At 53.0% G+C, this 15,077-nt stretch overlaps 1 protein-coding gene across 1 annotated transcript in view; it reads left to right on the top strand.

The window, feature by feature from the left end:
* The window catches only part of Ubr4 (ubiquitin protein ligase E3 component n-recognin 4), a 108,080-nt gene extending 93,211 nt beyond the window's left edge, over window positions 1–14,869 (top strand). The window contains exons 98-106 of the mRNA XM_032895377.1: window positions 1,724–1,942; window positions 2,737–2,850; window positions 4,584–4,726; window positions 5,127–5,252; window positions 6,027–6,221; window positions 8,327–8,551; window positions 11,073–11,163; window positions 11,825–11,987; window positions 14,478–14,869. Of these exons, the coding sequence (XP_032751268.1) occupies window positions 1,724–1,942; window positions 2,737–2,850; window positions 4,584–4,726; window positions 5,127–5,252; window positions 6,027–6,221; window positions 8,327–8,551; window positions 11,073–11,163; window positions 11,825–11,987; window positions 14,478–14,542 (1,341 nt within the window). The 3' untranslated portion in view covers window positions 14,543–14,869. The remainder of the gene's footprint in view (window positions 1–1,723; window positions 1,943–2,736; window positions 2,851–4,583; window positions 4,727–5,126; window positions 5,253–6,026; window positions 6,222–8,326; window positions 8,552–11,072; window positions 11,164–11,824; window positions 11,988–14,477) is intronic.
* Window positions 14,870–15,077: the final 208 nt, after the last annotated feature.

Here is a 15,077-nt window from a genome sequence, read left to right as displayed (position 1 = left end):
AAATGATGCTGCACAACTTTTCTAGGGCTTTGTGTCTTTTGCATGAAATGGCTTTGTGTTTTCTGTTTTCTAGGTGGATGCTATAAGGTTTAATGCTGCCTTTTGAGAGTCCTCGGAGTTAGTAGTTTTGCTTTTATAGTGTTCTGCATTGAGCATAGTTCTGGGTTGTCATCTGGAAGCCTGTTCTGATAACGCCCCCCAGCGTAGGCATAGTGAAGGTCTTACCAGATCTGCCGGTAGATAGCCACAGTTGATAGGCCTCTGTAGTAAGATTTTGCATACATTGTCTCTACTTCCTTACAACAGCTGTATTTGCATAGGAGACTAAGGAACAGAGCTCTGATTTGGCCAAAGGCAACATGTGATGGCTATTCACACATCTTACTGTGCAGCCCTAGTTGGCCAGGTCTTCCCTATGAAGCCCAGGCTAGCCTCAAACTCCCAGCAGTTCTCCTGCCTCAGCTTCTGAGTGCTCTGATTCCAGGTGTGCACTGCTATACTCAGCATAGAAGTGTGGCTCTCCTCACAAGGGCAGCACTCACTACATGTGCTACCAAGAGCTCAGACAGGTGATTGATGGGTGCTGGGGTTTGTCATGATTGACCGGTGGCTGCTTGGAGAGAGAAGGGGCTCGTTAACTTTAGAACTCTGTCCAGTCCTTTGGTTGAGTGATGAGGGGAATGGCTGTGGCATCAGAGGAGACAAAGAGGCTGAGGGTACAGAGAGGAGGGTGGCAAAAAGATCCTGTGAGTGTGTGCTACCCTCCCCACTTGTGTATGAGCTTCGTGTGGACAAGGTGTGGGTGGTTTTCTTACTCCTGCTTTACACACATCTCCATGTACACACATGCATGCTCATAGTAAACACTTAGGGTGTTGAGTTTGGGGTGTGGGTGCCTGTGGAAAAGTTTGCATGGGCTCACTCAGCGTTTAGGAGCAGAGGCAGGAGATAACATGCAGCTTTGCTGAGGTGTGAGTTCCTACAGTGAGGGTGGATTTACGAGTTAGTGAGTGATCTGAGGCACCAGCTTAAGCTTTCACTCTGAGGTTAGGCCTGCTGCTTTCTGTTTTCCCCACACATAGGAGAACTTCACTACTGATGTGATGGCGAGGGGGCTTTTCAGCTGTGAGACCACCCACTGGGCTGACCTAGAGGCCTTTCTCCTCTGCACCTGCCTCCTCTCCCATCACATAGTGCCACAGGCCCTGAAGGAGCCTTGCCAAGAACAGGCTTTATAGCTATTTAGCTTGTCGTTATCTCCACTCCCACAGGCTGGAATTTTGCCTCTAGTATCTTGTAGGCTGGGAGAACTGCCACCAGGTTTGATAGCTGCAGATGTTCATGCAGAACGTGGGGAGTTCCTATGAATTCAGGGCCTCTGCCCCAGTGTCCTGTACAGGCCCTGCTGGGCGCTTCACTGCTGTCTCACCTTTCACCCTTACGGCTGCCTTGACCTTGCCCCCATTTTATTATGTGGGATTCAAGAGCTGATGCGTGGAGGAACTAGTCAGAGGTCACAGGAAAACCAAACTCTCGGGTGAAGCCAGTCACACAAGACAAGCTTGTGCATTTTGACTGACTATGGACTGGGCCTGGGTGGCAGGCTCCCTCCATAGCTGCACAGGTTGTGCACGTTGTGGATGATCAGAGGCTTTGACCAAGCCTTAGTGGAAGGCCACCTCCATGACAAAATAACTACATCTCGCTGATTCTCTCTTGACAGGTTCTGATTGGAACGGACTCCATCACAAGCCTGCATAAGCTAGAGCAGGTGTCCAGTGACGAGGGCATTGGGACCTTGGCCGAGAACCTCCTGGAGGCCCTAAGAGAACACCCAGATGTGAACAAGAAGATTGACGCAGCCCGCAGAGAGACCCGGGCAGAGAAGAAGCGCATGGCCATGGCCATGAGGCAGAAGGCTCTGGGAACTCTGGGCATGACGGTAAAGTCCCCACTGTGGGCAAGGTAGCACCACAGGCAGACTGGTGCTTCCCAGCAGAACTGGGCTTGACAGTGTGTGAGGGTGCATGGAGGAAGACAGGAATTAACTGTGCTGGGTGCTTTCAGGTGTGGCTACTGCTATGCCACCCGGTGGTTGAGGGTACTTGGGGTAAAATGACCTGACAGGTTTGTGCAAACGGTAAAAATGGAGATACTGACTACTGCGTATCCTGGATCTAGTGCATGCCAGACACTGGAAGACCTCAAATGTCAGCTGTACTTGACATCACTATTCCCATTTCTAGATAAAGAAAGTAAAACACTGGCCACAGCATGTAGCTACTTAGTACCGAACAAGACTTTGCACAGGGTCTGGTCAACACAAAGGGCTCTGTTGTCCTCTGTTGGAAGAAATGGTGGCCCTGAAAGACCCTTATCTTAACAAGCAAACTCATGTGTTAGCAGTTTGACACTTGCTGGGGACAGTAAATGATCAGAGCACAGCAGCCCTTGGCAGCCGAGATGTGGCGCTGGCACAGAACGAAGGGGCTTTTGGTAACAAATGGCGACGTAGCAGCATGGCAGCTTCCCGCTGCATGGTTTCCTCTGCTTTGGTGGCTCCTCAACAAATGTAGGGTTCCCTTCAATAGAAGGCAGTGACGAGGGCAGGTAGGTGTCTTAGTGGTTTGCCACTTGCCTAGCCTACCAGCACAGGACAGTAGAAGGCCTCTTCTCTGTGGTCATCCCAAGCCAGGGTGAGAGGGTGTATGACATGCTGCCTGTGCTCTTCTCCAGACAAACGAAAAGGGTCAGGTGGTGACCAAGACTGCGCTCCTGAAGCAAATGGAAGAGCTGATTGAGGAGCCGGGACTCACGTGCTGCATCTGCAGGGAGGGGTACAAGTTCCAGGTATGGCGCTGGGCAGTGGGGCCACAGCTTGGCTCTGTGTTAGGACATGTTTGTCTCCTGCAAGGCGCTTTGTACTGACATAGATAGGCTTGTGCTTTGGGAGATGACGTAGGGCCAGCTACTGGCCTTGAAGGCAGGAAGGCAGACTGTCTGAGCATGAACGTTGTTGCACCCTTGGCAGTGCCAGGGCACTTAGGCGGTTTTGTGTGAACCATGTAGTCATGTCTTTACACCCTATTAAAGGCCCGGGTGACGGCTAAGGACACAGAGAGCACCTGGCAAAGCCAGAGTCCAGCCGAGGTTTTGCTGACCCCCCAGCCTGGGCGCTGCAGGTCACACTCATTGCCTGAACAAACAAGGTGACAAGGTGCTGAGGGCTTGCCAGCACCAGCCCCGGTCCCTCTCTCTAATGTCTCCAGTGAGCTGACACCTGGAAGGGGCAGTGCACAGAGAGCCTTTGCTTCTGGACAGCACCAGGAGGGGCCTCTAACTCAGTAACCCAGCTGTGCTCCTGGGCCGCAGACGGACAGATGTCTTGCCTGGTTGATACAGCTGCCTGAAAGTTTTGAGGCACAAGCAGCCATGGCGGTGCTGTGTACTTGCGTGTAGATGAAGCTCACACAGAGGACAGCCTAGGCTTGGGGCTGGGAGTGATAGGGTACTTGCTTAGCATGTACAAGGACCCAGCTCCCATTCCTAGAATAACACAGCTGCACATAGGTTTAGTTAGCTCCTGGTTCTGGAGTCCAAGGGTGGGATGTTGGGATCTGCTGGGTCTCTGGTAACCCTGCAGTGGGACCTCATGACCTAATCACCTCTTAGATACCCCAGCTCCTCTCAGTATTGCCACAAAGAAATTGGGCCTCATATGAGTTTGCAGCAACAAAAGATGCTCACATCAGAGCGACCACTTTCCCTGTCTGACCCCATGTGAAGGGGCGCTCTGTTTGACGTGTCTTGTGGGCTTCTTGTGTAACTTATTCTCTTTACATAATTGTCATCCCCGAGGCTCACTGCCTCAGTCTGCTAACCCTGGCCTAGTCCTGGAAGCTTCCAGCCCCCGTACAATCTAACCTAGGCCTAGGGTGTTCTCAGCCTCTGACTTCCTGCTGCATAAGCTCTCCCTTCTAGTTCTTTCTGAACTCCGGCTGGTGGAGTCAGCTCAGCTGTTCTGACTCAAAACTCCTCTCCACACTAACTCACCCACTCTGGCCTCTCTTTCTCTCTGCCTCTCCTGAGTTGCTCTGCATGACCTAGAAACCTCGTCCACTCTTCTGGTTTCGTCTCATTCCCTGGCTCATTCTGTCTTCCCCTGTGTCTAGATTGTTCTGTCTTCAACCTGTCTCTGTAAAACTCTTTGTTCCTCTCTGGGCTGCTCTTTCTTAAATAGCTTCCCTTTCCCCTCTCTCCTCATGAGAGTTGGGAGTATCCTATCCGGTCAAATCTTTCTCTGATTTGTCACCTTGTCTGCTACTCAATTAGGTATCACTTTCAAAAATGGGTGCTTCCAAACTGATGTTACCTTCACTATTTGGGATAAAAGGTGTGTACTAAGGATATGTCTGTATTTCAGCCAGAGGGGTTAAAGGTTAAAGGTGGCTGAGCCACACCATAACTAGAAGTAGTGCTTTTCAGTAAATAAGAGTCTCGGAGTTCACAATGTGACCAAATATCCTGCCACATCCTTGGCAGGGAATTTCTCCTCACTCCTCCTTTCTATACTGGTCTTGCAGCCCACGAAGGTCTTAGGCATTTACACTTTCACCAAGCGGGTAGCCTTGGAAGAGATGGAGAACAAGCCTCGGAAACAGCAGGGCTACAGCACTGTGTCCCATTTCAACATTGTGCACTACGACTGTCACCTGGCTGCTGTCAGGTAGGCTTTGGCTCTTGCAGAGTGGCTTCAGATGAGTGGGCCTGCAGCTCAGAGCCTGGGCGGTATGGGGGCTGAGGTTACTAACTCTGGGGCTTCGAGGCTTCAAGCCTGCTTTTCTGGTCTCCAAGCAGTAGGCGTCTGCCTTAACCCTCACAGGTCCATGAGCTGTCCTTGCTGTATGAGAAAACCTGTTGGACTTTGCATGTTTGGCCTTGGCCAAGGGTGGTGGGAGCAGTCTGCTTGCCTGAGCTAATGAAGCATTGACTTACAGAGCTTACAGGTGGAGAGTTGTCCCCCTAGGACCGGGGCTAGTGTTGGCCAGCCCTCAGCACCTGGGGCCTCATTACTGGGTTAATTCCAGCAGTTGCTTGTCCCTGCTCTCCTCCCTGTCCCCATCCAGGTTGGCTAGAGGCCGGGAAGAGTGGGAAAGTGCTGCCCTGCAGAACGCCAACACGAAGTGCAATGGACTCCTTCCGGTCTGGGGCCCCCATGTCCCTGAGTCAGCTTTTGCCACTTGTTTAGCTAGGTGAGTGTTGAGTGTCCTTAGCCCTTAGGGTCAGAATTTCCCAGAGTCCACTTATATGGCTCTAATGTTTAAATTATGAAAGCAGCTGGGGGGTTGGGTAGTTCCTTTTAAGGCCTCTCTGGCTTGTCTGGGGTCCTCGTGTGTTTGGGAAACCTTGTGGAGTCCTTAGTACCCCAGACCCCTGGCAGTAATGACAGTGATGGCGGAGAACATGCTCAGCTGTGTACTATGGTTACTGCTGCACAGGCGCACAGACTGGGGCATGGGTGGAGTCACTTCCCTAGGGTCATCCAGTTAGTAAGAAACACAACCGATTGTATATTGATCTGGGGAGGAAAACAGCATGTGGTAGGATGAAAGATCAGTAAGGATAAATCATCTTGTCACCAGAATGTCACCACTTGTGGCCATGACATCTGTTTGTTAAGAAATGAGCCCCCTGTCAGGTAGCACATGCCTTTAATTCCAGCACTCAGGGGGCAGAGAGAGGCAAGTGGTTTTCTGTGAGTTTGGGGCCAACCTGGTCTACAGTGAGTTCCAGGACAGCCAGGGCTACGCAAAGGGAGAAAAAAGAAATGAACCCCCAAAGTGATGGCCTCTCTCCCATATTGAGAGCTTCACATGCAGTCACAGAAGCAGCCATGTTTCTGGGCTCAGTCCTCCTGAGAGCCCCCATTTGACCTCTGCAGTCAGCAGGCTGAGGTGTCCAGAAAGGGAGCTCGGCTTTGACCAGGAGTCTGGCTTCCGTGTCATGGTGGCTCTGCTTGTTCTTAGGCACAACACTTACCTCCAGGAGTGTACCGGCCAGCGGGAGCCCACGTACCAGCTCAACATCCACGACATCAAACTGCTTTTCCTGCGCTTCGCCATGGAGCAGTCATTCAGTGCAGACACCGGTGGGGGCGGTCGGGAAAGCAACATCCACCTGATCCCGTACATCATTCACACTGTGCTTTACGTCCTGAACACGTCAGTATCTTGTAACCCAAGACACCTCCTTGGCCGACACTCCCTGAGCCTCTCTGCTTAGTTAGATCCCCAGCCTTTACTCAGGAGGGGCTGTCTGTCCACAGTTGAAGGTTGCAGAATACAGCAAGGATGGTAACTTCCTTTCCAAAGCTGTCCCCTCCACGTCAGGCAGTTGGGCTCTAGTCTTGGACTGACCTTCAGAGGGAGCAGGAAAGGGGAAGGTGCTGCTTCTACTCTCCAAATGAGGGAGCATGGGTGAGAGTCTGATCACGTCCTTAGTAAGGGCAACATAGCCTGCTCAGCTGCAAGTTTCCAGTGGGTCTGTGGCTGCTGCATGAGTGGAACACTGGCCTGCAGTAATTCTTCTGGCAAGGATGAGAGAGGTCTTGAATATTGGGAAAGCAACTGAACAGGAATGCAGCCAGAAAGGAAGCTGTTTGTTTAGAAATGGCTTCAAAGAGGCCTCTAAGGGGTGGAAGCCTCCCGCTCACAGCCTGGTTTGGAAGCAAGTAAAGATACTTCTGTGCCTGCACTCTTGAGTTTTATTTGACTGGGTGCAGACCAGACCCTTCTCCTGCAGATTCCGCAGCTCTCATGGGCAGAGCTGGTAGCCGTGGGAAGAATGGGCACAGTCCACCCATGCAGCTACCATGCTGTTGAGGTGCCTGTGTGATATTCCCTTCCTTTCCCTGTCAACATTTGTTTTCCCCGGGAGATAAAGTCTGACCTTGAGACTGCAGGCTTCATTGTTCAATTTCAGGGCAGGGCTCATGACATCATCTGCAAACACCCTGGCTATCAGGACAGACACCTGGCTTTGCCAACAGCACAGGCCTTCTACTGTCTGGAGCCTGCTGCAGGCCTCAGCAGTGCTAATTGCCAGTGTTCTTGGGGCCCTGACAGAGGCTGTGGGTTTTGCAGAGACATGTCTCTTGGCAGCCGTGAGCTAGAATGGACTGCTCAGGCAGAGACCTGGTGAGGAAAACACTTCCCAGGATTGACCCTGCCAGATGGAACTGGTGACTTCAGGTGTCAGCTCTGTTGCAGTTGTCTTGGCCAGGCAGGGCTAACCCTGAAGCCACCTCAGCCACAGGCTGCTTCCTTTGCTGACCCTTAGGCAGTGGCATGAGCTTAGTGGTAAGGCACTTGGACCTCTGATGGGACATTCACTCACAAAAGCAAATTTGTTGCACAAGTGAGCAAACTCGAACCTGAGCAGAGCCTGTCAAGGCCAGAAGCCTGCGGTTCCCACAGGGATGAAGATAGTTAGGCTTCCAGCCCCGTCTGGGCATACCCATTTTACAGGAGCAAAAATTACAAGTATTGTTGTTCCATCTTCCTGCATCTTTATAGCCCGTGTGTGTGGCCATGCTACCTGCAGTCTGCACACTGGGTTTCTTGGTGTTGTTTTGTCTTTTCCTCATAGACGAGCACCAGGAGGTTGTAGGGACACTGCTGGAGACTCCTGTCCACTGGCAAGACTTTGTCATGAGAGAGGCTTATGACAGATTCTAGAGCTAGACTGGGGCCTCAGTCTAGTCATCGCTCGGCATGGTGCTTAGTTCCCACTGCTGTGGCTTGCTTTCCTGCACGGTTGGGGCAGGTGGTTGTCACTCATGCAGATTAAGTGGGAGAATCCACATGCAGCCTAAGAATGACGCTTGGCAGTCAGCGTGCGTGCTCATCAGCTTGACTGGCAGTTCAGGCAAGCAGCAGCTGACCACCAGAAAGAGAATGCTGGGGACGGGGAGAGAGGGTTGGTCGTGAGCAAACAGCCCAGACAGGGAGCCTGGGTACCAGGGACACACCCAGGGCAGACCGCGTCATGTGCAGAGAAGGCAGCCTGCTGACTGTCAGGGACCCACTCCTCAGCTTTATTGCTTACCCAGCTTAGTGACTTCCCTAGGCTTCCCTGGACTTTTAGGACAAGTCCACCTTGGAGAGTCGGTGACCATGCCCTCCGAGCAGTCACAGACCTGAGAGAGGAGGCTTGGGTTGCTAAGAGGAGGGTGTGCATGGAAGTCCAGCAAGCTCAGAGGCTTGCCCAGTGGCATCCTGGTTGACTCCATCCCTTCCCTGCTACCATTAGAGTTCTTCTCTTCCAGGACCCGAGCAACGTCCCGGGAGGAGAAGAACCTCCAAGGCTTCCTGGAGCAGCCCAGAGAGAAGTGGACAGAGAGTGCCTTTGATGTAGATGGGCCCCACTACTTCACCATCTTAGCCCTGCATGTCCTCCCCCCTGAGCAGTGGAAAGCCACTCGAGTGGAGATCCTACGCAGGCTGCTGGTGGCCTCGCATGCCCGGGCAGTGGCTCCAGGAGGAGCCACCAGGTCAGTACCTGCTTTGGGAGGTTGCTGCATTCAGTGTCTGCAGTGTGTTCCCTGGCTGTCTCGGTCACGAGTGCCTGGTGGAGGTGTGCTGCTTTGACTTGGCTGTTGACCTGGCTCCAGCCTGCCCTCCTAAGTGTTTAGTCTGGTGGTTGACAGTTGCTTGAGCCCCTCTGGGTCTCATGTTCAGTCATTGAATAAGGTGAATCTGTTGAAAATTCAGAGAGGAAGACAGCGAGGTCTAGGGAGCTAGGATGAGGCACTTATAGCCCGGGAAGGCTAAGCTAAGGAGCCTGACTTCATGGCTCTTGCTGGCTTTGCTATAAACTAGGGAAGTCTCAGTCTGGCTCTATCTGGGGATTTCTTTTCCAATGACTCAAAGCTTGTTCCTCCTTCCTGCCCCACACCCCTCAGGCCTTCTAGACTCTCTCTGCACTCAACAGAGGAGCACACACAGAAAGTGGTCCTTGTTTTCCTGACTTTGCATTGTAGTCTGGGTCAGACAGGGGGGCTCTCTAAAAGAACCATCTGCAAGTGAAATCAGAGCCTTCCTCCCAAGCTGTTTGACATACCCCAGTGGTCACAGCACACAGAGTACATGTTCACAGCAATAGTCCCTCACCTACCCTGAGGAGCAGCAGTATAGCATGTGGCCTGGTGTCAGCCAGGTGTCAGCAGGTGTCCCCGTGTGGCCCTGCTATAGCCTCTGAACTTGTTAGCTTGGACTCAGGGATCATTTCCACACATAGAGACTGATAAGGGAGCAGAAGGAGGCTCCCTTCCAGCCATGGTGAAGGCATGCCCTGTGAGACAGCAGTTGGTCCACTTGGGATCTTTACCTCCATTAGCTCTGGCACTTTATGTCCCAGGGTGACCAGGTTGCTATTGTCTTGTTAAATTTGTCCAGGAAGAAGCCTGCTTGGGCCAAGTGGGAAGAAATGAGTGTTAGATTCCTGCCCCCATTCCAAACACATCATCGCCTGGAGCCCTAGTGTTAATAGTTAACTAGCTGCTGGAAGTCAGCTTAGGTCTTCAGAGGCCCAAAGTGTTAAGTGAGACAGGAATTGCCTTCTTGGCATACAGGGTGGCCGGTTATCAGGCTCCTGGAGCAGAACAGGGTCTAAGCCCACCTGAGCTGAGCTGAGCTCAACCAAGAGTGGAGCTCATTCCTGCCCAGCAGTTGAGGAAAAGCTGATTTGGCCTAATTAGGAGATCCAGCTTGAGCTGCAATCGGGCATTGCCATTTTTTCTGTAGTTTAGTCACCTTTCCTAATTAGCTGTAAATAATTAAGCTGGGCAGGGTCACCCAAGACTCATGCTTAGCAAAGCAGGACAGCCACAGAGAGGGCCCAGCCCGGCTGTGGTCCAGGCTCTGAGCCTGCTGCTTGCCAGACAGATTAGAAAAGGTGCTGAGGGTTTGCCAGGATTGGGGCACCCTCGAAGGAAAGCCCTTTGAGCAGAGGTAGAGGATGTCTCTCATTCTGGAGGTGGGTGGTGTCACTGGCAGTAGGTTTTGTCTGAACTCCTGTACTTCTGGGGTAGGAAGCCTTAGCAGACACACAAACTATAGCTTTAAAGGCTGGGGCAGATGGCTCTGTGCACTCACCTAGTGTGTATGAGGCCCCAAGTTCAGTTTCCCAACTACGACAGCCAGACAGACAGACACACACACACACCCCGGGTATGTGAGCTATCGTTGAAGAGATTCAGCAGATACTTTGGCCTGGAAGTTGACTAGGCTTCCACTGGCCCTGAACTAAACGTAGTGGATACTGAGCACCCTGCAACCGACCAGCGACCAACCAGGGCATTGTGAGGTGTGGGGCATGAGCTTAGTCATGGCTGGGCTCCTCTGTCCTTTGCTTCCCACAGCCCCCCTTGCCCCCGTGTTGGAGCATTCTGAGCCTTAGAGCCCAGTGGGATGGTTCCTCCTAAGGGGTGGGGCAGGGGGGCTGTCTGCCACAGGCAGTAGACCTTGACAGAGGTGCCCCCAGTGTTCCCAGGCACTAGCTGCCCTCTAAGCCTCTAAGTCACTCACGTTAGAGATGAAGGGGTGTGAGGGCGGCTTCAGGATTACCCTAGGATTCGAGAGGTACTGAGTAGTCGCATGGGCAGTCCTGGACGTCACGGTTGCTCAACACCACTTTTCTACGGGTTTGCTAGCTTTCTGTAGAGCGTGGGTTTGGCTGATTTGGCTCTCTGGTAAATTACTCCTGGAGGCAGGGAAAGTCTGAGCTGGAACTTTGTTTTTTCTTCTTCATCATTAGGTGCTATTTCATTTGGGACCTTCTGAGGGGCTAGTACAAGGGAGCACTTAATCCTTGTACTTGAGTTAGAGCATTTGAGAGCCGCGTTTAAGTATGTCCCTGACTGTGGTGCCTCAGTTTAACAGTGTTGGACTGCCAGGTGGAGTTCGTGCAGCAGCCCTGGGACCAGGCCACATGCCCTGAGTCCCCAGGTTCTCTATCTGTCTCTGCAGTGTCCTCCAGGGTCCTCACGGACAGGCTTTGCTCTGCTTTTCCAGGTTGACAGACAAGACGGTGAAGGACTATTCTGCCTACCGTTCTTCCTTGCTGTTCTGGGCTCTCGTTGATCTCATTTATAACATGTTTAAGGTAAGGCGCGTCAGGGCCCAGCCAGCCCTGATAGGAGATGTGTGCGTGTCCTAGGCCAAACCCCCTTGGTGGCCACATCGCAAGGCTTTTTACTGGCTTTGGGCTCTTTGCCCAAAGAACCACTTGGGGAGAGGTGACACCCTCAGCTCAGACCTGCACTTCCAGCTGTCAGCAGCTGAGGCCACTCTGTCATGCACCCTCCAGACAGTAAGCTCTAAGCACACTGATAGCCTTCCTGCTCTTTTTCTGTGTAACACTTTACCCCATGTGAATTAGCCCTACACGGCCCCACTTAAAGTCAGATGGCCTGCTCACTATTTGCCTGGACCCACACATCTGTGGGGAGGGTAGTGAGCCCTTTGATCATCAGGGGAGTGGTCTAGTCAGAGCATGTCAGTCAAATTTGGGTTTCAGAAACGCAGGTGTGGGGTGTCCCATGTTGAAATGGTGGGATCATATAGAGCATTACATAAACAAAGAGGGCCTCGAGAGAACAAGGCTGGTGAACCCTGCAGGCAGGACCTCCTTGTTTCCAGAAAGGGTCTGTTAAATGTTGGGTGGGCTCTCGGTAGCACTGAGATGGTCTAGCTGACTAGACACAGAAAGAAAGCCAGCTCCATCCAGTTATTCACCTGGCCCCATGTCCCACTGATTCTTGTAGAAGGTGCCCACTAGTAACACTGAGGGCGGCTGGTCCTGCTCTCTGGCCGAGTACATCCGCCACAATGACATGCCCATCTACGAAGCTGCCGACAAAGCCCTGAAAACCTTCCAGGAGGAGTTCATGCCAGTGGAGACCTTCTCAGAGTTCCTCGACGCAGCAGGTCAGTGCAGTTTTCTCTCGGAGAGATTCTCTGGGGCAGAGCCCGAGTTTGCCTCAGGGGCTGGCCGCTGCCTTCATCTTCACAGAGCAGAAGTAGGCGGGCGCACACTGACCGCTCAAACAGCCCACTGGCCAGGAGTGCGGGACTTGCTTCTAGAGGCAGGCGCATCTCTGTGAGTTCCAGGCAAGCTTGGTCTACACAGATAGTTCCAGGACAGCCAGAGCTACGCAGGATTCCTACAGGTTCCTGCCTCCTTCCCATCACCCCCCACCCCCAAATGAAAGCACCCACAGACGAGAAAGCAGCAGTGCTGCATGCACTGTCCGGTGCCTTGAGACTCACCTCTGGCACGTGAGTCCAGGGCTCTGGGCTGCTCTGCTCAGCCTCGTCCTGCTGTGCTGTTAGCGGAAGCTGTGCAGTTACGTTAGTGGATGTGGGTAGAGCAGAGACCTCTGGTTCTGACTTTTAGTCAGAATTAGGAGAAAGGGCCCTCCTGCCTTCCTTGCCTCCCAGCCCTGGGCAGTAGGTGGAGAGGCAGGCAGCGAGGAGTGCCTGTGAGCATGCACGGCAAGGGCAACATGGGGCGGGTGTGCCTCAGCTCCCAGCCCCTCGTGACCATGCTCCCCCTGTACAAACGATCTGTAGGATTGGTCACTCTGGTGCAAATACTGTAACTCTTGCTTGGATTTCATAGCTAGAAAGTGATGGGAGCAGGGCATGGCCTGGGCTCAGGCTTGGAAGGACCAACCCAGGATTACAGACTCCAGCTCCTGGGTCCCAAGGCACTGTGTGTCACAGCCTCCACTGGCACTGTCTTAGAGGGGCACAGGTACTGCACCGAAGCAGATGTGACTGAGCCTGCCCAGCTTCTGTGTCAACTGCTCCTGCTCCTCGGCTTTCTAGTGGTCACTGTGGGAATCGTACGCATACAGATGAGGGGTCCCCCAGGCCCTGTTGCCAAGTGAGCACTGCTGTTACCATTCCCACTTATCTTTGTGTCCTCTGGGAAGGAGACCCGCTAAGGGTCTGAGCCTGTCTGCACGCACTCTCCTGTTTTTCCAGCACTGGGGACTTTCAGGCTGTGCTTCATGGCCCAGTGGGTACTCTGCCCTGGGATGGTGTCTCTGGGTCTGCCTTGCTGTCTGAGCTGCCATAGGCGCCCTTGCTCGCCTCTCTTTCTTACTTCATAGCTCCTTATTCTTCCTGGCTGTTGAGGCAGCAGGCTTACCGCTTCCCTCAGAGTTAGTCCTGCAAGAGCACAGAGCTTGTCTGTGTGGAAGTCAAAGCTATCGAGAAGAGGTGGCCAGGGTGAAGGACTGCCCCGCACAGGCCCTAGCAGCAGAGCCTCCAGCCTCCTCTGTGAGGTCAGGCTTTTAGACTCAGACCTTACTTCAGACCTTTAAACTACCAGAACAGCAGCCGTGCTCTGTTCAGACTCAAGAACAAAACACCTTCCAGAACCAAGAGAAGCGGCCTGGCTGCTTTGCATCTCGGTCCTGCAGATACTTGGAGGTGACTGGTTTGAATGCTCATGTTTGCCTCAGTGTTTCCTCTGCACTATTGATGAGGTCAGGTCCCTGACTCTGTGTAGAGAGTGCACTGGGCTCTTCGCTAGGAAGGCCAGCCTCAGTTAGTTCCCATGGCAGGCAGGGAGGGGACCCTGTTGTCTCTTTCTGAAAGCTGAAGAAGTGGAACCCTGAGCTCTGGCAGCTTGCTTAGGAATCTAGGCCTGGTGGGACCGAAGCCCAGAAGAATCAAAGGCCTTTGTTCTGCTCTGTCCATCAGCCCATGAGGCCATCAGCATTGCCTGTCTATGGCTCAGCTGTGCAAGCATGAGGATTGAGTTCTGACCCCTGCACCCCATAAAGGCCAGGTAGAGGTGTAACCCTAGCACTGGACAGCTGCCGGTGGTAGGATCCCCAAGCTGAGCTTGCTGGCTAGCCAGTCTGGCCAACCAGCAAGCTTTGGATTCAGTGAGAGCAGTCTTAGAAAAGAAGGTGAGGACAATAGAGAAAGACATGAGGTGTCCACACACACGTCACCACCCTGGGGTAGGGCTGTGTGGCTCAGCTGGAAGAGTGCTTGCTTGGGATGTGGGAAGCACTGCGTTCTGTCCTCAGCACTACATACACCAGACATAGTAGCACAGATGTTCAAAGGAGGTCGTCAGCTACATAGCGAGTTTGAGGCCAGTCTGGGGTCGGAGAGCCTGAACAAGAACAAGAAAAACTTGGAGCCCCTTCAGTGACCCCTGGGCAAGTTGAAATCCTCCACTCTGGGGAATTTAAGCTGCCTTCCCTCTGCCACACTGTCTCTGGCAGCACCCACTTCTGGAGCAGAGTGTTAGTCACACAGGGCCACCTCCCCACCATTGCTGGAACCCACTGGAACATGCTGGCACAGTATGTTCTATGCGTGAACAAGGCTTCTGTGACTCGTTGGGGCTGGGGGCCCTGTGCTACTCCCACTCACACTGTCTCTGCTTTCCAGGTCTTCTATCAGAAATCACCGACCCAGAGAACTTCCTAAAGGACCTGTTGAACTCAGTCCCCTGACCATCCCCATGGAAATGAGATCGCGGTGACGAGATTGAAGCTAGCTTGCATTCTCCCCTCATTCATCTCTCCGTGTGCACTCATTTCCCCCACGGATGCTGCATTAGCACCCCCTCCTCCCTCAGTTTTCTTGGAGTGGCTTGGGGTTTGTAGGCTTCCTGTTCTATCACGCGCGTGTGTGTGTGTGTGTGTGCGTGCTGCGCTGGCTATGACGTTGTCTGTCGCCCAGGCCATTGAAGGACCTATGCGTACCTAGGAGCTGTGAGCTGTCCCGGCCAGAGTGAGTGTGTACATCTTGAAATAAATGAATGACTTAGTACACATTGGGAAGAGGGTCTAGCCTCTGCTCGCCCAGTGCTTTCCAGTGAACTCATCCTTGCAGTGACACCAGGAACTGCTGGAGCGGAGTTGGCCTCCTCTGGGGTCTGATGGTCTTTTTGTCCCTAGCCAGAAGAGGGCTCAGCATCTACTTCAAAAGCCTTGAAAAGATTTCCCAGTCTCCTGCTGGCTGCCAGCCAGAGAGGAGAGGCTCCAG

This window comes from Rattus rattus, chromosome 1, assembly GCF_011064425.1.
Source record: "Rattus rattus isolate New Zealand chromosome 1, Rrattus_CSIRO_v1, whole genome shotgun sequence".
Lineage (NCBI taxonomy): Eukaryota > Metazoa > Chordata > Mammalia > Rodentia > Muridae > Rattus > Rattus rattus.
This window is presented reverse-complemented; position numbering and strand designations above follow the sequence as displayed.